This window comes from Neodiprion fabricii, chromosome 2, assembly GCF_021155785.1.
Source record: "Neodiprion fabricii isolate iyNeoFabr1 chromosome 2, iyNeoFabr1.1, whole genome shotgun sequence".
Classification (NCBI taxonomy): Eukaryota; Metazoa; Arthropoda; class Insecta; order Hymenoptera; family Diprionidae; genus Neodiprion; species Neodiprion fabricii.
Window position 1 is genome coordinate 2,736,242 of NC_060240.1, and position 23,492 is coordinate 2,759,733.

Genomic DNA, 23,492 nt, shown 5'->3' on the forward strand with positions numbered 1-23,492 from the left:
TAGGAAAGAATTAGAGACGGGGATGAAAAATGCGAAATAAAGGGGGCGGTTGTTTGCTGTCAGATTAGATATGAATTTTTAACACTAGCTGCCTGGGATTATGGAAGTTATAAGGTACGCACATACAGGAGGTTACAACACGGCTTAATAATTTGGCTCAATCGAGCGTTTCGCGTTATAATGTTATGAGATTTTAATTACAAACTTTTCGAGTTACGGGGATTTTGTTAATTGCATTTACTAATTACAAGTTATGACGGTACGCGTTTTATACCCCCGCAACTATAATAATAATAATAACGGCTGACAAAGGACTGGGAAAAGTTTTCCTCTCTTAAGAAATGTTCGACGGTGTTGTATAGGCATGCAGGCAGGCAGCCGGCTAACATTTCTGTATACCGGCAACTTCGCTTCGTATCGTTTTTTTTTTCCATTTCTTATTCGCATTCGCATTCCAGCCTTCTGCTTATTTAACTTCGAGATATCAGCTTCCAATCGCCAAAACTCGTCATATTTCTTATCAATTTAATTTAAACAATTTTTAAACAAACAAAAAAACAAACAAGTATCGCCATGTTCTGGTTTTCATAATCAAGAGTTTGATCTTCATATAAATGCAAAACCGTGTTATTATGGCTTGACAAGTAATCAAATGCAAAGAAGAATTTTCTAATTACGTATCAATGGGAATATAAAACGGATTGTAAATTACATTGCAGAGATTCTTATTCCAATCGAGGATTGTGATATTATGATTACAAAACCTGGACGGATAAAACATCGAATAATATATCGCTATCAATTTAATATATGTAATATTAATATGTTTAAGCAAAAATTTATTACAGAGGGAGTATTTTCGAAGTGTAGTAACGTTTTGTAAATTTCGAAAACAAAATTGATGGTGTAATCACGGTAAGTGCAAACATAATTCTGATTCGCATCGGGGCGATCAGTTGGTTCGGAATCATGTTCCCCTCTTCTCAAACAAGGGTTCCTACGTTTTTTTTTTTTTTTTCATTCAATCGATGAAAAGCACGTTCTACGGATCGTTCAGTCCCCAATGATGTAAGGAAATAAAAATTAAGGGGTGAATAAAAGGTCGCAAGATGCGGTGAACTGATTTATCAAAATTCACGCTTCGTCTTAACAAAATGAAAGTCGTCGAAACGTTATTTCTCATCATATCTCTCTGTCTCTCTGTTTTATTACATACGGGAACTGAATAATAGCGTAGGGCAAATATAGTAATATGATAAAATAATCGATAAATCGGATTATCCGGCGATTACTCATCGCGAATATGAGTATTAACGCAAAATATATCCGATGGACGCATTAGGAGGAATTGAAACGTCGCGTGACAATATAGAATGAATATTCAAAATGAATAAAAAGAAATATATGTCCATCTGCATATAACGTAAAATGAATTATACAGTATTGCGTAGGTTCATAATTAAATAAATATTTTAATTCACTTTCAGTTAATGCGAAGAGCTGTCGTTGCATTTGGCACGGCATGATTATTCCATCTCGATGAGAGAACGAGCCGGGGAAGGTAAAAAGCCAGAGTATTTTTTCATCCCTTTTTGCACCCCTCGCGTATACCTGCCTACATTTGTTCTTTTTATCCTCTTTGCTTTTGATTTGCATGAGAAGGCGGTAATGAATATATGCTAATCACGAACGAAGTTGGTTCTCGCCTTCGAACTGCTGCTACCGAGACGTAGAGAAGCCAGACTCGTCCTGAATTTGACAAGGATCGGACGCTTTGCCAAAGGGTATCGTTGCAGATCCGAGCGACACGTTACTTCAACCCGTGTCCTGCATAATTATAGATCCTGATTGAAATCCGCAATCGCATCGAAATACCAAGACGCGAAGTTGAGAATCTTTGAAAACTTTTGAAAGATATAAATATGATACATCTCATTGCTGTAAAAAATCGAACGAGGAATAAAACATTTACACGTATCTTAGCTTCAATGATAAAACAGTTTCATACAACTTAGCTCTAGTAATAAAGCAGTTTCGTGCAACTTAGCCCCAATGATAAAACAGTTCCGTGCAACTTGGCTCTGATGATAAAATAATCGTTCGAGATTTCGAGCTAGGGTCAAAGTTCGTTTTTGCAGATGTAGAAAAGGAGTCGCGTCACGAGTTCCAATAACGTTAGAAATCGGCTCGTTAATCCGGCTAATTTGACGGTGTCTTATAGGACTGGCAACGGTAAAAAAAAAGCTGTAGAAAGGAAGGAAAAACCGCTTGTTTCTCCTCTTGGGCTCCTCTTAAAGAACGGAATGAGACACGTCTCTCCGCTGTCCGCGATTGTCCCTTCGGTCCCTTTTCAGGGGGCCCGCAAAGCTCAACTTCTCGGCGCCGTCCCGGCGCCTCGTGAATTCAAATGAGGAACTCGGAGCTTCGGATGATCCAGCTTGGGGGCGGATGGACGGGATGGCCTGGCCGATTCGCAAACTCGACAACGGAATACGTGCGTGAGGCGGTGACACGTGTTGAACAACTGTTCTTCAACGCCATTACGAGTAGGGAAAACTGTTGTGCAAGTTAGCAAGATACGAAATTTGCCGATAAAGTTTCTCTCGTTTTCTATGCGTTATTATGACGAACCCGGTTTCGATTGTACGGATTCGATTTTCTGTTCAAATAGTATATTTAAAGGGGAGGTATAAAATAGTAATGCGCAAGTGTTGAGTATGCTATTTTTCTTAGCTTGCTGCGCAAAATTCGGTTTTGCGTAATCAAATGAGTGTGCAAAGTAGTACATTTCTGCACTAATATGCGAATTGAATTATAACATTTTTTCCTAGTGTTACTAGATATTTCGATTCAATTCCAGCACTAGTGTGGGAATGTACTACTTTGCACATTCAACAACATACGCAAAATAGAATTTTGCGCACTCATTTATAAAAAAGGCTGTAAGTTCCTGAAACCATAAATTAAAAAAAAATTGGCGATAACCTTTATATCTTCATAATTATTTATCGCTAGAATTTAACTTTACTTTTAAAAATGGCACTCACAGCCTTTTTTAATTCTTTTTTTCAAATCGATCAAGTGTCCTATGTAGCTGTTTCAAATTCCTACGAAGGTGCATTATAATCAAGATAGGAATTAGAGACCACAAAGATGAAGTAGAAGCATTAAGGAATAGAAGTTTCATTAAAATCAATATAACTGAAATGAGTTTCGACATATTTTTTCGGAAAACCTTCTCGACCTTCATACAACGAAAACATTTTCGTCAGAGTTAATAATCCAGTGATTAATCAACTGACAACGAGAGGATTACATTGTACAAGCGAACACCTTTTGTTAACGTCAAATTCGTATGACAGTTGGTCCAATTTCAATAAATAATATATCAAGTCCTACCTATAGGCTTATTCTGTTCGAGAATGGATTGTAAACAAATCACCTGACGTGACGTGAACGTATAATATTTCAAAATAGGGAGCATCAGTTTGTTCTGTGCGATCTGTATCGATTTTTGGTATATTGTTTTTTCGGTCAAAATTATTGACAAGCAAAACAGAAATTTAAGATCCGATGATTTATCGATTATTTATGTTTACAAACGCTGTGATCTATGAATTATTTTAATTGCATTATACGTTGCACACTTTTGTCAATTAAAAAAATGGAGAATCTAGTATGATACTTAATAAATGTAACGAGTAAGATATTCTGTGCGAAAATTGAGTTTCTTTTTTTTTCTCTGTTCCTTTTCTATATGTAGAAGACACGAATATGCTTCAACCTAATTCAACTTGATGAATCTCGATCACTCTTGTTCAGTCTTTGATTCCCAATTATGCTCTAATAATTTAGTAGATTGGTAAATTTTTTTTGAAAGTTCAAAATTTTTCAATATTCAGTAACATAAATCAATGATCGGTAGACTAGAAAATGCGATATAAATTGCAACCAAAACGGAATTTCATTCGTAGCATCGGCAAAGTGTGTAATTTACAAAATTACATACAGATTAAGTGTACATTCCTGTCAATTAATATTTTACGGCTATAGATATACGCGTATGATACACAAAACGGCTGTGCGAGATCCGCGTGTATTTTCACATACTGCCTAATACAGAGGCAGAAAAGTTAACGCTTCTGCATATAAATACCAATATGATAGGTATTTACATATACACAAAGTTTGCACGAAATGCAGAAATGCACTAAATTTTTCGTCGGCTCGTTAGTGGGTACATGGCTCGTTAATGGATATTTTCCCATGCACATACACGTATGTACAAATCCAAAAGCAAAGTACATAATCCGGTATTAATTCCGATTCAATATTTGAACGGAAGAATTACGGATATGATCTAGACGCTGGATTTGTGTACATGCATGTGGGTTTATTTGCAAGCTCGATTGGTTTTTCCTATCATTTTTCAAAAAGCACTTCAGAAGATCAAGCTGTATATATATATATATATATAGAAATAAAAGATTTAATTGATAAACGATTTAAAAAATGTCTGTAACATGTTTAAAAATTCTAATCATCACCATAATTTTCAGCACACTTGTTTATTCGTTTCAAATATTCAAAATGTTTTTTTCTCCCTTGTACATGGGCTGAAAAAACAATTTTTATTCTCCCCCCTTGGATAAATAACGTGATTCGAATAAAGGGAGGAAACAAACAGCAGGGGAAAAAAAAAGAATAAAAAAAAAATTGCCATTCCGTCTGATTCTCACGATCAATGAACGTCCGTCAGATGCCAGAATTTTTTTAACTCGTCAATGTCAGAACAAATCATATAAAAATCGGGGAGAAAGAAAAATTAAATGACAGATACGAAATGGGTAGAATCGGTACAGCGTATATTGAAATTTTTTTATTTTAATTTTTCTTTTCTTTTCATTTAACGTCACGAATATGTCACAATTAGCAAAATGGTTTCCGTTAAGCGCGCAGTCGAAAAGTAGACGTCTCTAGGTCTGAGCAAATATTTGAGAGGCGCAGGTTTCCTGCACATGCGAGACTTCTCGAATAAAGTTTTGAGTCCCGTAACGTCTTCGGAGCGATACGAGTCGGTGTGCAAAAGTTTCAGTCGAGACTTGAGAGCTGCAACTTGCTAGCGCACCTGCGCCATGAAACTCAATCGCGGAGTTCCACTAATCACTGGGAATTTTTAATTTCTATCCTGGAACGCTTCACGGTTTCGTGCGAAAGAAGGAAAATTATAAGAGTGAGAAAAAAGGAAAGAGAAAAAACAACACGAGGAAAAAAAAGGGAGGAGAGAAAAGAGAGCGAAAATAAGAAGGGTGAAATTCTATTACCCTCGGGTGTGCAGACTCCGTAATTTTTATCCCGGTTCAAAGGGGTTCGTTGGGTGCGAGGGGAACGACAAACTTCAGTCGGATGAAATGACATTAAAACAAATCTGTTTTTGCAAATTTCAGGCAGGAGGATATGTGCGGAAAAGAAGAGAAGTGTAGAGGGGAAAAAAAAAAAAAAAAATTCTGGCGCGATGTAAAAGTTATAAATAAATATGTGAGTCGAAATTTCGTATCTTATAAATCTCAATGCAATTTTGATTTTATTTTCAGCTCCTCGAAAATAGAATTTTACTCAGTCGTTAGAATTGAAATAATGAGAAAAAACGAAGCATTTTCATGATAAGTTAAATTTTATATACGCATAGTGCTGTGTGAATTTATCCGTCCGAGTTAAATGTTGCGTAACTGATTCATGATGAATAATCCGCGGTGATTAACCGCTACGATTTTCCACTAAATTATATACTTTTTTTTTTTATTGCTTTCGCTCCGTGTTTTCCCCAACTTGAACAAAATCAATCTTCCTCATTTCACCCTGTTTTTATAAATCCCCGCACGTGTTTTGTACCGTGTGATAAAATATGTAGCGAAAATTATATGTACGCCTGTATAAGTAACCGTAATCAATTAACGAGCTGTAATTCAATTAAAAAAAATAAAAAAATAAACAAATAAAATAAAAATCTGTCAGTCGTTCGGAGCAGCAGAAAAAAAAAAAGAAAACGATATAATTAAAGGAAAAAATAAAACACTGCCCGAAGACAATTAGGTAAAGAAGCGAATTAGCAGAAGGCTGCAATTGGCATTTTTCTCGAAAACGGAAGGAAATGGAATTGGGAGTTTTAAAAAAAATTTCTTCTTCTATTCGGTGGTGCAGAAGAGGGTTAGAAAAAAATTTCTCCTGGAAGTGTAATATTATATATTATACTCACGTCCATTCCTCGCCGGTTTCTCCACCTCGTCCATTTGGTGAACCCGTTGCGCCAATACTCGACGAAATACTCCTCGGTGTATTCGACTCCGTGACCGTTTCCAAACCTTCCCTGAGTCCGGGCCGAGGTTAGAACCCTGGTGGTGTGGAGATTGATCTCGAGGTACTCCTTGCCTTCCTTAGTCACCATGTTTCGGGGACACCAAGCGCCGCCACCCTTGTCCTGGCGCAGTCTGAAAGCACGTTGCAAGCTCAAACGAGGGATTTTTGCCTCTTTCAGAAATTAGATATGAAAAAAGGACACAAGGCTGAGGAATTCGTAACGTTGATGAGTCGTGAAATAATTGTTTTATGGAAAAATCATGATTGCACAGTTTTTAAAACCGTAGCATAACATGACGTAATCATACTAGAGGCATTGACTTTTTTTCACTTTTTTGTTTCATCGTTCAAGTTTGTAAAAAATATGAGGTCGGTCAAGCGGTATAAATATGGAATTGGGAAATGTATCGCGTTTTTTTTTTATTTCGCCGAATGAAGCACTGCGGTATTAAAAAACTGCTCAGCTTCCATGAGTGCGGGCATATCACCACCGCGGATGCACGAAGGAAATGAATTGCGGATTATATACCTGTAGGAAGAAAAGCCAAACCCCCGTTTTCACACCCCGCATTATAACAATTATGAACATCGTAACAAGCTGGGTGCAGTGAATTCGGTGTATATTAAAAATTCATCGCCATTGTATACAGTTTGCTGCAAGCTCAAACAATATGTTTGTACAAAATTTCATTATGTAGGGAATTAAATTACCTACTCGGTTACAAACTGTTCTTGTACGTACATGTATATATACATAGAAATTTGTTTTCCCGCACGATGTAAATTGTCAGCCTACGATAATATCGTGATAATACAAGCAGCAATAACAGACAGCTTCTAGATACAGATTTTTGTACCGCCATTTTACCGACAGTCCCAAGACACAAACCTTTTCAAAATCTAGAATAATCTAGAAGAAAGGTTTGTGTCTTGGGAATATCGATAAGATGTCGGTAAAGGAATCTGTATTCAGAACCAGCCTTGTATTGCTACTTATATAGATAAAAAATAGTGATTTTCCATAAGAGGATTGTTCTCTCAATGATTGTCAGCGAATAAGGGACAGCTTGTGATAGTTCCGCAATACCCAAATTATCAATACCTGAGTCCTCAGAGATACAATAAGCGGTGGCTTGCTGACCCGATACAATATTGCTTATACTGGTTGAGCTAAGCGGTCAGATAACGCGTCAATATCGTTAAGCGTTCTGGCTCAAAGCCGACTAAGCATGGTCCAGCCCTGCTCCATCCTTCTCTCTCTCTCTCTCAGGTCGAACTATTGCGCTTTAAAGCTTAAAGCCCGGTCCTACAGATAATATGCGGATGCTGAATAAACTGACAAAAAAGGTATTGTGTATAATCATTATATCAATGTTCTCTTTCGTACTCTTTTTTTTTCTCGCTCTCTTTCTTTCTCTCTCTCTCTCTCTCTTTTTCTCTCTTTTCCCAAAAATAATGTTTTTCTGACGGGTATCAGATCAGACACGTCTGCTAGGAGGGAGGTGTGGGCGAGGAACGGATTAAAAGGGTGGGACTTCATTAGAATAAAAGAGATAAATTCGGAAGAAAAGAAATAAATAAAAAAAAGAACGGCGGGTCATTCGGATATCAGTTTTTACAATCGGACCCTTCTTTTTTTGCTTATCCCTTTGCCGGAGGATTTACGACCGTTGAAAATCTCACAAGCATAAAGAAGAAAGAGAGAGGAAAAAAAATAAAAAAAACTTTACATCCCTCCGAAATTTCACTCCACTTGATCCTTAGAATATGTAACCTGACTATTGTATTGCAGGTAATACAGGCATAGGCATGTATATAGGTGCATGTACGCGTTATATGTATATGTACATATCGTACGTATAGTCAGTTCGAGAGTGAACTTGGGATAGCAATTAAAGACAACCTTCTAATCAAGCTTAATTGGCTGTACCGCGAGATGTACCTTCTTACTCTGACAATCCTTCCTTGTCTAATTTAACGATCAAACGGCGATTCGATTCCGCAGCCATATTCGCAAAGCCTTCAGCAATTTCCCACTCGTGCCTGCCGGCTGCACCACTTTAATTACACAATCGGTGTAATAAAAACTGTAGTCTCGCAGGATTTAACGCTCATTGTTACGCGTCTTACTCCACTCCCTCCTCTCTCTAAATCTATAGGCTAATTTACAATTAGGCACTTGTTTCATAATTCCTTTTAATTTCACTCCCTTGGGTTGGAACGTGATCTCGAGTTTCTTGTTTTCGCATTTTTTCTTCGTTTTTTTTTTAATGGTACAGGATCTAAATTTATACGATGATAAAACTTATCGAAAGATACCCATCAATTTCAAAGATCAACAAAAAGATAAGAAAAGAAGAATAAGATTTGCCAACCTTGAAGTAAAGTGATAATTACATTTCAGATATGTTACATGAAAATGATATGACGTTGAAAAGATCGTTGTTAAAAATTTTCAAGGTCAATTCAAAATCGTACAATTAATAATCGCAGTACAATATTCTGTATAAAGATACATCCATGTATGATACGAATAAACTCCGCATATATATAATATATGCGAAGTTAATTTATAAAATCTGATTTGCCGCATGGTGAGTCAGACAGATAATACACATACATATATATGTTAGAGTTACGTATCGCTGCTGTGATGGAGAAGCCAATCAGACAGGCCGAGGATGCACTTGGATTTGTAAAGGGTACGTATTATGTATAGGTATAATATAAGTAAGGGAAACCACGGACCCAGAAGAAAGGGGGAGAAACGAGAACGAAGAGGAATAGTACTTATACCTATACATATAAGGTACGTACAGATATACCTACGTATGTATAATAGGCGAGTAGAATCAGACGGGGGAGAGTTGGCTTCCTGCAGGGGAGAAGTGGAGGAGGCATTACCTGCGATGGCGCGCGCCTCATCGCTCGAAAGATGCATTAGCATTGCTAATGACGACCGTCGTTACCACCACATGCTGCAGGAGCCCCCCTTCAACCCACCCCTCGAATAGCCGAGAGGATATCCACCCCATAGCACTTTCCTTTACACCCTGGTCTCAACAATTCGCCTTGACTTCGACGTCGAATCGTGCCGAATACGTCGCTAATTTATCTCTTTCGCGATATAAAAATATGTGGAATTTTTCGTAAAAGTTAATAGTTTTACTAGCACTTCGTTAAGGATATCAAAATCTATCGAGTAATTGTTGTGCGATGGGAATAAAGTTGAAGAGAATGAATTATACTCACTAGTGTCGTATTTATTTACAACTTTTCTCAGGTTTTATTTGGTCATTCCACAGGTTGGTTCCAAGTAAAGAAAGAAAAATCTGCTTGAGCTTAACACGATCCGATAAGTGAGCTTAATTATTAGGATGTGGCTTCGAGAATATGAATTAGAAGAATGCCTAAATTATTGTCATTTTTTTTATTTTTTTTTTTTCATTTTTGGCTAGCGATTTTTAAGACTAAAACACTTTTTGTTACAATTTAAGCTTTTATAGACTCCAAATTCGAAATAGTAAGAAATTCAAAGAGCTGCAATATTAAAAAATTATCATAGGATCAACAGTTGAGAAAAAACGATAAGATGTCACCGTTTTTCGGCTGTATCTTTTGAACCTGCCGATCTAGACCGAAAAATGGTAAGAAGGCAAGAAAACTCTCTTCAAGTGTCAGCTCTTATGCACGAAACGAATATTACTTACAGGCATATAAGTAGGGCTAATTTTCCTCGCGTAATATCTGCACGCGCAATAAATAACACCTGGGATCTTACCGAATTAGTGAAATACAGGCGAGCTGCTCGGTGTCGGGTGAAAGGCCCGTTATGGGGTAGAATTATTGTCAATAACGGCGTAATCGCACTCTCTCCGTATTGTGCGGCCTGCCTGTTACGTATCAAGGCTTAGGGTATCGATTTGCCCGGAAGCTTCCTCCTTACTTCTCATGGCTTCGATTCTCCTGAAGGTACAATGTTCTGTGACCCTGAACCAGGTATATTTTTTATAAGTAGTAATATGTGACCGGTGCTGGATACAGATTCCTATAACCGGCATCTTACCGACACTCCCAAGACACTAACCTTCCCAAAATCTAGAATAATCTAGAAAAAAAGGGTTCGTTTCTGAAATATTCTAGTGGAAAGGTTTGTGACTTGGGAGTGTCGATAAAATGTCGGTGCAGGAATCTGTGTCCAGAGCTGGCCTTGTATTGTTACGTAAGTAAGCTAGGCAGGCTTCTTTCTTGCTTCTCATGGCTTTAGGTATAATGTACTGTAACCCTGAGCCAGGAATATATTTTGTATGAATAGTAATACAAGACCGGTTGTAGATACAGATTCCCGTAACCGACATTTTACCGACACTCCCAAGGCACAAATGTTCGCAAAATCTAGAATAACGTAGAAAAAAGGGTTCTGGTCTGAAATATACTAGTAAAAAGGTTTGTGTCTTGGGAGTGTCGGTAAGATGTCGGTGCAGGAATCTGCGTCCAGAACCAGCCTTTATATTGCTACGCCAGCAAGCCAGGCAAGCTTCCTCCTTGCTTCACATGGCTTCGGTTCTTCTTTAGGTACAACCACTAACCCTGAATGAGGTATATTTTGTATTCAGTAAAGAACCCAAGTATTTCGTTATCTGTCTCTTGGGCCGCGCGAAGTCAGCCGCAGCGCTTTGCCATACAAGGAGTATGAATTCATTAATTTAATTTTTTTCCCTCCTTTTCCTTGGTTTTTTTTTTTTCGTTTCTTATTTTAATTTCAAGTTCGAGACCGCTTTCACTACCTTTTATCACATAACTGAAGTAATTAGGCTATTCGAATGGAGAACCCGTTACCATTTAACCCCATGGACAGGTAGATTATACTATACTTATACCTGTTGCTAGATAAGCTCGATGTTCAATTACACTCGAGATTGTCTGACTCCTTAATTTGGGCAATTTTTTAATTTTTTGTTCTGGGAAGCTCCGGTTTTTCTCACGCTCATTAGTCAGGGGAACGAGTTTCGGTTTTAATTTCTTGACGGTGTAATTCAAGAGTTTCCCATCGTATACGAATGAGAACTTCTGACATTTTGACCATTCGAGTCCACAAAACCCTCGAGATAAAATTTGATCCGAATTTGAGCTCAATAAGTCAACAGATATAAGAATTATGAACATTTTCTCTCCTCGCGATGTTAAAAGTATATAAGCTAAAATTTTTCATGGAAATGTATATAATTTAATATTGGACTAAAAACTGAGGCGTAAGATTTTCTCATTCAAGTATTCCAACTCATTTATTTCTCTACCAGAACTGACTGTTCAAAATTAAATATTCAATAATATATTCCTCGCTGAATTCAAACTTGAATCCAAATTAAAAAAAGAATGATGCTTCGTTAAAATGAATACTTTTAATTATCCATCCACTATTTCTATTTCCATAAATATGAATAATTCTATGAAAATTTCGTATTATTGCTTTCTTTCCTGTTTTACATGTTTTCTTGTGATTTCGAAATATGAAGCAACGTAGAAAAAAAAAAAAAAACTTCACCAAAATTTCCCCTCGGCTCAAAACAAAAAAACAAAAAATTTCTTGCAACGAAAAATCGGCCTGCCTTGACGTATTGTAAATCGCAAAAATGTTAATCTCGGCAATTTGGATGTAAGAGGCAAGCGTAAGCACCGCTTACATGGATCAACGGTAATTAATATGCAAAACGGGGGTGGAGACGCGGGGCAAGTTGCCTATACTATCCGACGACGACGACGAGGATGAAGAGGAGGAGGAGGATGATGATGACGACAACGGTGCCCGGGATTCAACACGTGTTTTATTCACCCGTTAAATCTTAACGCTCTTTGAAATTCTGCTTACGTAGCGGCCCGCCGTGCGACAATCGCGTTGGTGTAACACCATATATACATATATACATATTACATTAGGGTGCTTCGTTTGAGACGAATATTTGTTTTTTTTTTAACTCAATTCACGGTACATCACTCTGAGCATCCAAAAAAGAATTCTCACCAAAGATGAGCTTTTAATTTTGATTCCAAGTACTCGCTAAACGAATTTGAAATTTCTCCATTTATTTAACGCGTAAATTTCAATTTTTTTTCTGAAAAAAATTAGTGATAATAATAACACCAATAATCATGATAATGACAATTACAATTTTGTATCAGCGATACTGTAATTAATTTTTTTTCGACAATAATTTAATGAATAAGTACTGAAATCTAGGCTAAAACGAGGATATTTTGAATTTTTCAATGTTCAATTGGATGTATCTCTTAAACTACTAGGCTTACGGGTTTGGCCTACATGGCTTTTTTTTTTTGTAGGAAATTTAATTTCCTACAAAGAAGTCAAATACAATTTTGCTGTGAAGTTAGTGGTTCACGAGAATAATGAAAAAAACCATGAAATTAAAGAAAAAATCGGTTTTAAGACTTATTACTGACGAGTCGGTTCGTAAAACATAGATTGGCTGTAGGTGCTTTCAAAGAGCAAAGAATCCCCTGTAATTTACATCTACAGCCGATTGAATATCCTTAAATGCCGCGTTGTTTTAGATAACTGCAATAAAAAAAAAAAAAGAAATCGAAATTTACGTGTTAAATAAATGGGAAAATTTCAAAGTCGTTTAGCGAGTATTTAGAATTAAAATTAAGAGCTCATCTTTGGTGAGAATTCTTTTTTGGATGCTTAGAGTGATATTCCGTAAATGGAGCAAAAAAAAAAAATAATCGTCTCAAACGAAGCACCCTAATATACGTACAACCACACTATACACTATACGCAATATATACTATACACTATATATGTATATATATTGTTTTTTTCACGTATACGGATACCACACCCCCCTTTTTCACCCCTTATTTCCTCCTTTTTTTCACCATCCGACCGTCGTACTTCTCCTCTCGAGCTCGTTATTCCAACAGATTCTGGGTGGGTACATAACGCCACTTTCCACCTCGCCCTCCTCGTCTCATCCATCCTATCCCACCCACCTCTGACACGCGTATATCAACCCCAAACTCTCCCGGTTCACGCTCACGTTTGATAAGCTTTTTGCTGACTCTTTCGACTTTTTTTTCTCTGTTTCCCCATTTTTGTTTTTTTTGCTCCCTTCTTTTTCAATTACTAATTCTGTTTCGGCTTCCCCTCCCCCCTTCCTCCTCCCACCGCCACCCCCCTCGCCAGCTGTTTTATTTTCACATTATATTATACATTACTCCGCGATATATTATCGTGCAACGTTTACGTTGAGTACGTGGTGTTTAATTTTTTTTTCTTTTTTTTTTTTCGTTGCAATTTTTCATCTCCAGATCCTGGGGGGGGGGAGGAGGGGGGGAGGTCTTCTGCATGTACGGAGATAAAACGCGGGTTATATTTTATGCCAAAAATGTGAAAAATTAATGAAATTATTACACAGATACGTGGGTACGGTTGACAGATGCGCTCGAACGTGTCGATTTGAAAATATATTTAAAAAGATACGAATGAGAGAAGAAAAAAAAATGTAAAAATTCGGATCAACCCCGAACGAAAAATATTCTCACAAACACGGTTGTCGGGGAAAATCGCGTGCTGCTCTTGAGGGTCGAAAGAAGAGGGCGCGTCGTTTATGTAATAATGAAAAGAGTGCGGGAAGAGGCAGCGGAGATATTAATTGGCGTTAAATTACACGCGAGGGAAGGCGAAATCGGACGGGGAGGGGGGTTAGGATTATAAATATAAAGGGCAGGTGAGCGGGTGTGTTACAGGCATATAGGCAGGGTTGTTAATTAGCCGCCTGAACCTTCGCAGGATCATTTCCTCACGTAATCATCCTAATTTAGTGATTTTTCGAGAACTCGTTCTTTTCTTTTTTTTTTTTTTTGTTGCCCCCCCCCTCTATTTCGAGCCGCATCCGAACGAAACGAGCTTTTTAACTGAATTTTCACAAGTTTTCAGAGTATGAAAATTCTTTTACAGTACTGGTTATTGTTGAACGAGAAAAATATGTGTATATACGTATTATGTACACGTATGAAAGTATTTTTTCTTTCTGGCACACTCAAGAGCATTTTTCATTCAACATTCCGTTTTTGCGAATCGAAATTCCAGTCACGACGTGACGGACACGTGGAAAAGGGCTGAATTTTGCGCAGCTGAGAGACACGGACCCCGTAGAAGTTTGACGCAAGAATACAAAACAGGCGCGAGGGGGTGGAAAGTAAGAAAAAAAAAAAATAAAATAAATAAACATTTCTTCAGTCGAATAATATGCTCACGATTTGAATCCCCGGCTCTCTAATATATACATTGTTTTATATACACGTGTGAGACACATTTTTATCTCAAGGTAATATATGGACAGTATGTAACCCGTGAGTGATAATAAAGTCATCTAACATATTTTTTTTTTTTTGACTAAAATGAAAAATGTGAGCATGGAAAATAGTATTTGAAATTTAGATGTTACCTAAGATCACTTCTAATCGGATCAATCTAATTATTTATTCACTAGTAACGATAAATAAATGTTTTGTGACTCAAGTATTTTTTCCCGCGTAAAATAGATCTGGCAACAGCGCATGTAATAGATGTATGTTGTTGTTGGCAGTGTTTAGTTGAGTTTCATTGATAAATTTAGAAAATTAGGAACGAAACAACTCAATTTTGAAACAACTACGACGATTTGAGAGGAACAAAAATTAATAAATGGAACAAAAGTTTTTTATCCGACGTTGCCACATTTTGCCATTCATTTTTAAGTATGGCTGACTGATATTTTCGTGAATTTTCTACCATTTAGATCAAATTACTCACAAAACTACACGTCAGAATACGTTTCTTATAATTTCTGTGTAATTTACGAGAATTGATTAATAACAATTACAGTATGTTGTATTTTTATCTTTAGCAGTTGTGATTGAGTATCAAATTTTCAATACTTAATTACAGAAAAATTACTCATCAGATCTGTATCGGAAAAATTATTTTATACGTTTTATACGCTGTACTGCAAAAAGGAGACAAAAACCGTCTCTACCGGTAAGTTAGAAGACTGTATTATACTTGGAGCACCATGCCGAGTTTCAGGAGGAGCAGAAGTCTATTACCACCCACCCATAGCTGCGTTACACAGATGCGGAAAACTTTTGATCCGATATTGTCGCGAGGAGTATAATAAGGGAGGGGGGCTAGGTACGATTCGGAGGGGCGGAGGAAAATTTTTCGGCTCAAACTTGATAAAATTTGCGAGCTTCGGCCGAAAGTTTTGGAAATATTTCCTTCCCTTACAGAGCAGATACACTCTCGGCGGTTTTCATCCACTCGGATCTTTCCCTCCCTTCATCCCCCAAAAAATAAGGTAATCTCATCGCCGCTCCCGGTGTGCAGATAGCGGAGAAATCTTGGAAGAGGAAGGGGAGAGAATACCGAGATGTGGTACGCGTGTATGGACCATCTGGAGGAATGCGGGGGGGGGGGGGGGGGGGGGAGGAGGCGAAAAAACGTGGAATTCTTTATCGATCGGGGGTGTTTCATGTCCCTCGGTAATATTTCGACCCCCCTTCTCCCCCACCCTCGTAGCGGGTGTGGTTAAGAAGAAAAAGAAAAAAAAAAAAATATTACCACCGATTTTCTTGAAAAATATCCACACCTATTTTTATTTGTTTTTTTTTTTTTTATTTTGGCGCTTTTGATTTTGAAGGAAATTTAAAACACGATCGTAGTTTTTTGAACGGAAACTTTTGTACAGTTTCGCGTAGTTTTTGCACGTAGACGATCGTTGTAAAATTTTTAATCGCATTTTCGCTGTAGTTTTTACTTGTTGTATAAAAGTTGATATTTTTCTGCGATATTTTTTCTACGAATAATTGTTACTTCTTCGATTAACCCAAGGTTGTAGATGTGTTCTTTGATGTTGTAATTGTAAGACCTACCAGTTTTTTTTTTTTTTTTTTTTACAATTATCCACACAGTCTACGCGAAAAGTTTGTACCGTTTCTTTTTAATCTTGAGCTTTTACGTACGAATTTGTACAATAATGTAGGCTTTTCTTTTCTTTCTTCGTCGCGATTTCTTTCAGGCAGTTAATTTTTTTCATTTCGTCGTGAAAAATAATACATACGTAACAACGATTTCCGGCAAATTTTTGTTCATCGATTCCCGAAAGATCGTAGAAATTATTCTCACCAATCGGACGCGCGAAACAAATCGACGTTTCGCTGTTTCTCACACGCAGATTGATCCGAAAGCTCCGCTTTTCGCCATATCTCCAGCATCCCCAAGGGTTGCTTTTCAACGTTGCACGATAATTTCGTGTATCGGACACGGATCGGCATGTCGCCACATTCCCCCCCTCATCCACCTCCACCTCCACCTCAATTCGCCAACTACATTTGGCCAGGGTTCACGAGGGTGTGACACCCCGGCTATCCCGATGTGTCCTGTAGCGGCTGCTGGTCGTCGTACGGTATTATTGAATATGCCCGCCAGAAATGCGCGGCCTCGAAATATGCCATCAGCTAAATGACCCGTAAAAATTCCTGCTTCAAGTCCCCCTTGACGATTTTTTATACTCAGCCGAAATCCCCCCCCCCCAGGAGTACGTTTCTCCCTTTTACTTATCAATTTAGTAATTTTCTTTTTTTTTTCCTTTTGTCGCCGTTACTCGTTTTATCAAACCCTGAATTTGTGTATTTGAATATCGTTTATTTATTATTATTATTATTATTATTAATATTTTTTTTTTTTTTGTTTTCTCTTGATTTCGCCTTTAGACTGCGTAAGGAGATGGGAGAAAGATACGAGTAATTGAAAATAAAAACGAGAAAGGGACTCTCGAGGAGTATTATACATATCAGGGAGCCTGACATACAATCTGCGGAATACGACAAGATCGTCGTTAAAAGGTTGAGGGTGAAGGCCAGTCAGCCTGACGAATTCTTCAAACGGCATTTGAGATAAAGGGCATTGAAGGGATGTGCGTGCGTGTAGAAATACGAGTATACGCTTAACGAGGAGCGAGTGGATAAAAGAATTCCCAAAATCGCGTCTCGTGACTTTCGTTAACCTCTCGTTATACGGGAATTCGAATCAGATCGATGCGCGGACGAGAGAGGTGTTCCTGGAAAACGGTTTTATTCCGATCGAAAGGAAATCCGGCGATGTTTTCCGAATGAAAAGAACGACACGGGACAATCAAATTTTCTACAATAAACAAAGAAGGAGAGAATTAATAAACAATTTGAAAAATAAAACAAATACAACAACGTCGCGTGAATTCAGACCCGTTCACGATATTCATCGGAGCTTTTCCCACCGTTCTCCAAAAGCCGGTATATATTATGGATAATGGATGCGGCCCGGCTGAGGAGTTCCGCACTATCTGCCTAAAAGTTTTCGACTGACGTGGCCCAGTTTCCACCCCCGAGTCAAAACTATCCCGGCCGATTCTACTGCATCTCGCACCGAGTACCCGTACAATTTCACCGCAAGAGGCTCTCCGAATTTGTCGCGGTTTCTCCCTCTTCAATTTTTTTTTTCTTCTCTTCTTCTTTCTCTGTCTCATTCGCTCCCTTCTGTTTTTCTCACCCGAATTCCTACGGTTCCTAAAGTTACAACACCTAAGGATTGTTAAGCCTTCGGAATGCCCGAATTTCGGGCTGAATAGTAAGTGAAAAAAAAAAAAAAAGAAGAGAACAAAGAAATCTGTAATACAATCGTACGAGTGAAACGTAACGATCGAAGACGAAGTTGAGAGTTTGTCAAATCACGCGTCAAACTTCCGTTGTTTAAGGTATTTTAATTTCACGCAGTGATTCGAGCAGCAAAGCGAGAAGGATTTGTCAAGAACCAGGGTGGTGACAGGGTGAAGTAATGCCTCTTCCAATTCAGGCCCGTGTCAAGGTGACGTCTCACACCCCCTCCACCCCCTTCTTGCACCAACTTCTGCTTGTACTTGTTCGTGCGTGCCCGTTGAATAGTCCTATTATACCTCCAACACAAGCGCTCTAGGAAAGTGCAAGGAGGGTTCGAAGGGGGCGGAGGGGGATGGGGATGCGCGAGTTTCGTTATCAAAAGAACGGTACGTATGACGCTTTGGTTCGTTTTTATTTTTTTTTTTTCCGTTTCTTCGCGTTCGAGATTTATGCCAAACCTTCGTCGTACGCGACGTAGCTGGTATGGGTGTATACGGAGTTAGCCTCTCTAGGTTTCGCGACACAATATCAAGCCTCCACCCCAACCCCCCCCCCCCCCCCCCCCCCCTTCCTTTCAACGCCCTTATACCGATTCTATACCCTCGCGCATCAATGTGTGTATCCGAGTACCAGCGCGTTATTTGCGTTGATGCGCCACGCGAAGGATTCGCCCGTAAATCATGTGACCCACCACCACCACCACCACCACCACGTGCGCGTCTCTCTTCCCCCACCGTTACCTACACTCACCTCGCCGTTTCCAACCCCTGAAAATACGGAACTGTGTACAGGAAGTGGCGGAAACCGTTGCCGATACGATACGATACGCGGCAGAGCGACACGTCTCTACATGTGGATAGTTACAAATGGGACACACTCCGCATCTGCGTACCTCGCACACACACGCACACACACACGCGCACGTGCATGTATATACATTATATATTAGGTAGATATGTACAATACATACATTTCTACGTATATACTACGCGCGCACACACACACACACATATATATATAAATACATGTCCATATATGTATGTATACAAAGGTAGTACAGATGCACGCTCGGGGTTTCGCTTCATCCCCACGACATGACACCACCATCACACGGTTAAGGGTGGGTTGCCGACCATTTGTCGCAGCGGTGAAAGCCATACGATACGTGCTACGTGGCGGGCCACCAGACGCAGGTTCCGATTTCATCCATCGAATTTGCTGCCCTGCAGCTATCGGTATAAGGTATAAGTCGACGACCATCTTTCTTTTTTTTTCTTTTTTTTTTTACCCGCCCGGCAACACCTGAGTAATGCTCGCACGTCACCGGGCTTCGATTCTTACCAATGCCGCCTATTATATGGCTGCCTTGATAAAGGCCTCGATTTGTCTCGAGGAGCCCTGCGGATCATCCGTCTGACTGGGTATACTTACGTGACTGTGTATGTATGCATGTGAGCACGAGTGTGTGTGTATGTGTGTACCTTTTAGGTGGGCATGTATACATATACCTATGTAGACACGCAGCTTGGTATATGCTAGATATACCGGAAACGCGACAAGAAACACAGTTTTTGCCATCCCTTCCTGCACGCGGACTCCACCGTATCCACTATCCACCCCTTCTAGCACAGATGAAAGCTATACGGTATATATAGCCTCGATGGCTGAGGAATTGGTCCCAGGAATTTACGGGAATCAAGATCGGTTATCGTTTCAACCGATCGGTCGTTTATTTCTTTCTTTCCAGGGTTTTTTTTCCTACCCCTCAGTTTCCCCCGATCTATTTTTTTTTTTTTTTCTTAGTTTCTTTTTTGTCCATATGTCCTTAGTCCGCATGAACGCGAAAATTCGATTCCAGTCAGAGTGCGCGAGAAAATAAGCAGACGGATGAAAACCGAGGGGTAAGGACGAAAAACAAAAGGGAGAAAAAAAAATAAATAAAAAAAAAAAAAAAAATGGAAAACTTTCTCAAAGTGCAAGCTTTCACTTTCTAACCCCAACCCACTCTCTGCAAATTGTCGAGGCACGCATGTTTCGGTTGGTAGGTAAAAAAGGGACCAGGGTGGTCGTGTTTTTTAAGAACAGTATTATCGATTTTTCATCCCCTGCTCGGATTCATGGTGCTCGGTTAAAAATCAGAATTTCGACGAAGTAGAGAAACAAAACTTGAAAGAGAAAAAATCATCCTGCGCGGAATGCAATTTCGCTGGATAGAGTCATTTTGCAATTTCGATACAAGTAAATGATAAAAAAAAAGTGACAATTTGGCAAATATATTTTACAGAACCGTGTTAATTACAAAGGAAATTATCAATCAAAGGTTTCACAGGATGGCCACAAATTTTTGGGGGAATAAAATTCCATGAGAATTCCAGGATTTCCAGGATCTAAAAACTTGTTACCTCAAAAAATTATTTCCAATTCTCGTGACAGAAAATGATACTTTCAGTATTTTCGATGACGAAATTAAAAATTGCCCGACAATTCCAGGTTTATTCCATGACCCCTTTTAAACACCCTGAAACATTTCCAGGTTTTCAAGGTGTGTAGCCACCCTGTTCCAATCTCGAGTGTTAAGTATAGTAATTTGAAGTTGGGCCGTGACCAAATTCTTTGAGGTATCCATACGCAATATCTAGGTATAGTATAACTGTATAAAAAAGGGTTGTGAAAGCGGTATTACAGGTCAGTGATTGGCCTGAAAAATTTCGTACCTCGTGCCTGTCTCGGAGCCGTTAACGCCCGGGAGCTTTCACCGTTTGGCAAAATACTGCTTTAATACAGATTTATTGCCGGTAAGAGCTCGGCCCCGCTTGCCTAATACAGGTATTATGCTGAGGCGAGCTTCGGGAATTTACACAAAATTGGGGGTAATTTGTAGGGCAGTCCTTCTTGGCTTCAGCTATACACACCGTGATGGTGGGGCGGAGGGGTTGGAGGGGGTGGATATATAAGGCTCCTCGAGCGCTCCCCGTGTGTATCTTGTAGTTTGGACCGTAATGACCCACCCCCTCTTCTTGTTTGTCTTGTTTCCTTTGTTGTTGCTTATACAGTTGCTTTCGGTTCCCGCGACCGTTATAACCGAAACCAGGTTGCAAATATCCGCCATCCGGCGGCCCTCCAAACGAGCCTCACTAGCGGTTTACACGATCGGTAAACATTCGGAGATACAAATGTGATAACAACCCTCGAGCGAACATACAAGCAAGGTCAGCAAGGGTGCAATCGCAGACGGACAAAAACTTGCATAAGTATAGTTTTATTTAATCACCTTGCGTGCTTCGGTCCGAGGCTTGGATCGTACATGGAACTTGCCGTGATGTCGTCGTCAGGAATTTCCCCATTTTCCATCCCCAGGGCCACGGTACATTGCCCTGCAATACACACACAAAAAAAAAAAAAAAAAAAGGAACAAAGAATTAGGTAACAGGAAATTCTATAACTTTGTAATTCTCTAACAATCAGTAATAATAATTCATACGTTATAATTTCCGACAGTTGCACATAATACTATAAGTTCAGCAACTTCGTAACTTCGTTCAAGCAGCCATATGCGATTTAAAGACTTTTGAGAAGGTAGGTGACATATTCAGTCGAGTGAAGGTAACCACCGGGGCGCATTGTATAATCCAGCAGTGAATATAACGAGAGAACGAGAATTTATTCAAGTGACTAATTATTCCCTCTTTCTCTTCTAGGAATAAAAAATATAGAGCAGGAAAAAAGAGTGAAAGAGAGAGAGAGAGAGAGAAAGTAGACAATATGGCAAAAGGAGGACTGAAAATGGACGATAAAGTTAAAAAGAAAGAAAAAACGAACGAACAAAGTTATAAAAATTGCCCGGGCGGTAATTTCTCTTAGCGTTCAGGCTGTGTGATAAATTGGTGGCAGCGGTGGGATGCGGAGGTGCAGTGCACTCAAGTTACCGGCTCGCTACAATGCCTGGCTAGCTGGCTAGCTCGGGGGAAGTTTCAAAACTGCAGAATGCAGCCGTGGTCCCGGGATTAGTCGGAGCAGAACGAATCCTGTCCTGCAGCGAAGCGAGGGTAGCGGGGGGGGGGGGGATGGCAATAAGGGGATATAGGAGGAGGAACAGGGTGACTGGAAATGTTTCGGTCCAGGAGGAACGGTTGGAAGGCATTACGTAGTCCAACTTCCGGTACCCCCATGCGGCAGTCCATCGCGTTCCGTCGTTCCCGTGTCCTGTAACGAGTGCGTGCGTGCGTGTGTGTCTCTGTGTGTTCAAGTTACAACCCCTAATTCCTAAGGGGGGGGGGGGGGGGGGGGGACGCGTGCACGTGTTTCACCCGGGAACCGTCGGAGTTAGGTGAGACAAACTGTGGAATGAGCAATGCGAAGCGCGTCCGTTCGATTGAAAAATTCATCAGTGAAGGGAGGCGCTGTGTGTGTGTTTTTTTTTTTTTTATTTTTTTTTTTCATCCACCTTTTTGAGCTCGGGATGCAGGTGCGGCTCTGTTCCCGTGTTAAACTATTCATTGGTGACGTATGCGCGTCCTTCCCCGGCGTGGTGAACGACGTCCGCAATTCGTCATTCCCACCGTTCGCGTTCCCTACTGCTGTTGGTTATTCGTTCGTTCTGTACCCCCCGTGTGTTATTGATTTCAACCCCGGTTTACGTGCTCCTCCAGCTTTTCGTGATTCTAGTATACTGGAAACCCTGCACAGTTAATTGACTCAGTTTGCTACAATTTAATCATACGGTACCGGATGCAATCGAAACGGTTCATCGACGGTTATAAGCTGCTGCTGAAACCGTTGTGTTTACGAATGTTTACTCGGGGGATGTTAACAACAAGGTATGAATTTTGCATCTTTGATTCGGCGTCCGATTTGATGTCACGTATCAAAGGTCGACCAAAGGTTCGTGTTATTATATGCATGAGTCTCAAAGTCTTCGATCATTTTGAAATACATGACACGTATCATCCGACGAGATGAGAAGGAATCTCGGGCATGTGACTAGGTAAAATGTAATTCGAATTGGAACTGTAAAAATAACACAGGTATACACAAAAAACGTGGTCTGTACCAAAGACTAGACCTAATAATTCTCATGTACTTTAACCTACTGAAATCGAATCCGGGGTTAGAAATGATTGAATTTACACCATTTTTTTTTTTAATTCTTCACGATATATAATGCTGATCTCCTTCATAGTAAATTTTTCGATTTTAAGGACGGTTCTTTTGATATTTGAAAAGAAAAAAAATGAAGTGTGTTCGATTATTTCTGATTCCGCGTTTGGATTCGGCACATCAAAATACATGGGAATTCATAGATCTAGTCTCTGGTACAAACCAGTTTTTTTTTTATTTTGTGTGCCTATGCAATTAATATTTTGACTATTCTATGTAGTTAATTTAACCATTATGTGCACAGTCAAGTTAACCATTTGTACAAGCCTACAGGTGTTTTTTTT

At 39.3% G+C, this 23,492-nt stretch overlaps 1 protein-coding gene across 2 annotated transcripts in view; it reads right to left on the bottom strand.

Annotated features, from left to right (window-relative positions):
• LOC124175753 (discoidin domain-containing receptor 2-like) overlaps window positions 1-23,492 on the bottom strand; it is a 109,163-nt gene that overhangs the window by 29,726 nt on the left and 55,945 nt on the right. Inside the window, exons 3-4 of one of the 2 annotated variants that reach the window (XM_046556247.1) lie at window positions 21,323-21,425; window positions 6,257-6,488 (exon numbers count right to left, since the gene is read on the bottom strand). In XM_046556247.1, the coding sequence (XP_046412203.1) occupies window positions 6,257-6,488; window positions 21,323-21,425 (335 nt within the window). The remainder of the gene's footprint in view (window positions 1-6,256; window positions 6,489-21,322; window positions 21,426-23,492) is intronic. The other variant, XM_046556248.1, reaches the window with a different exon arrangement.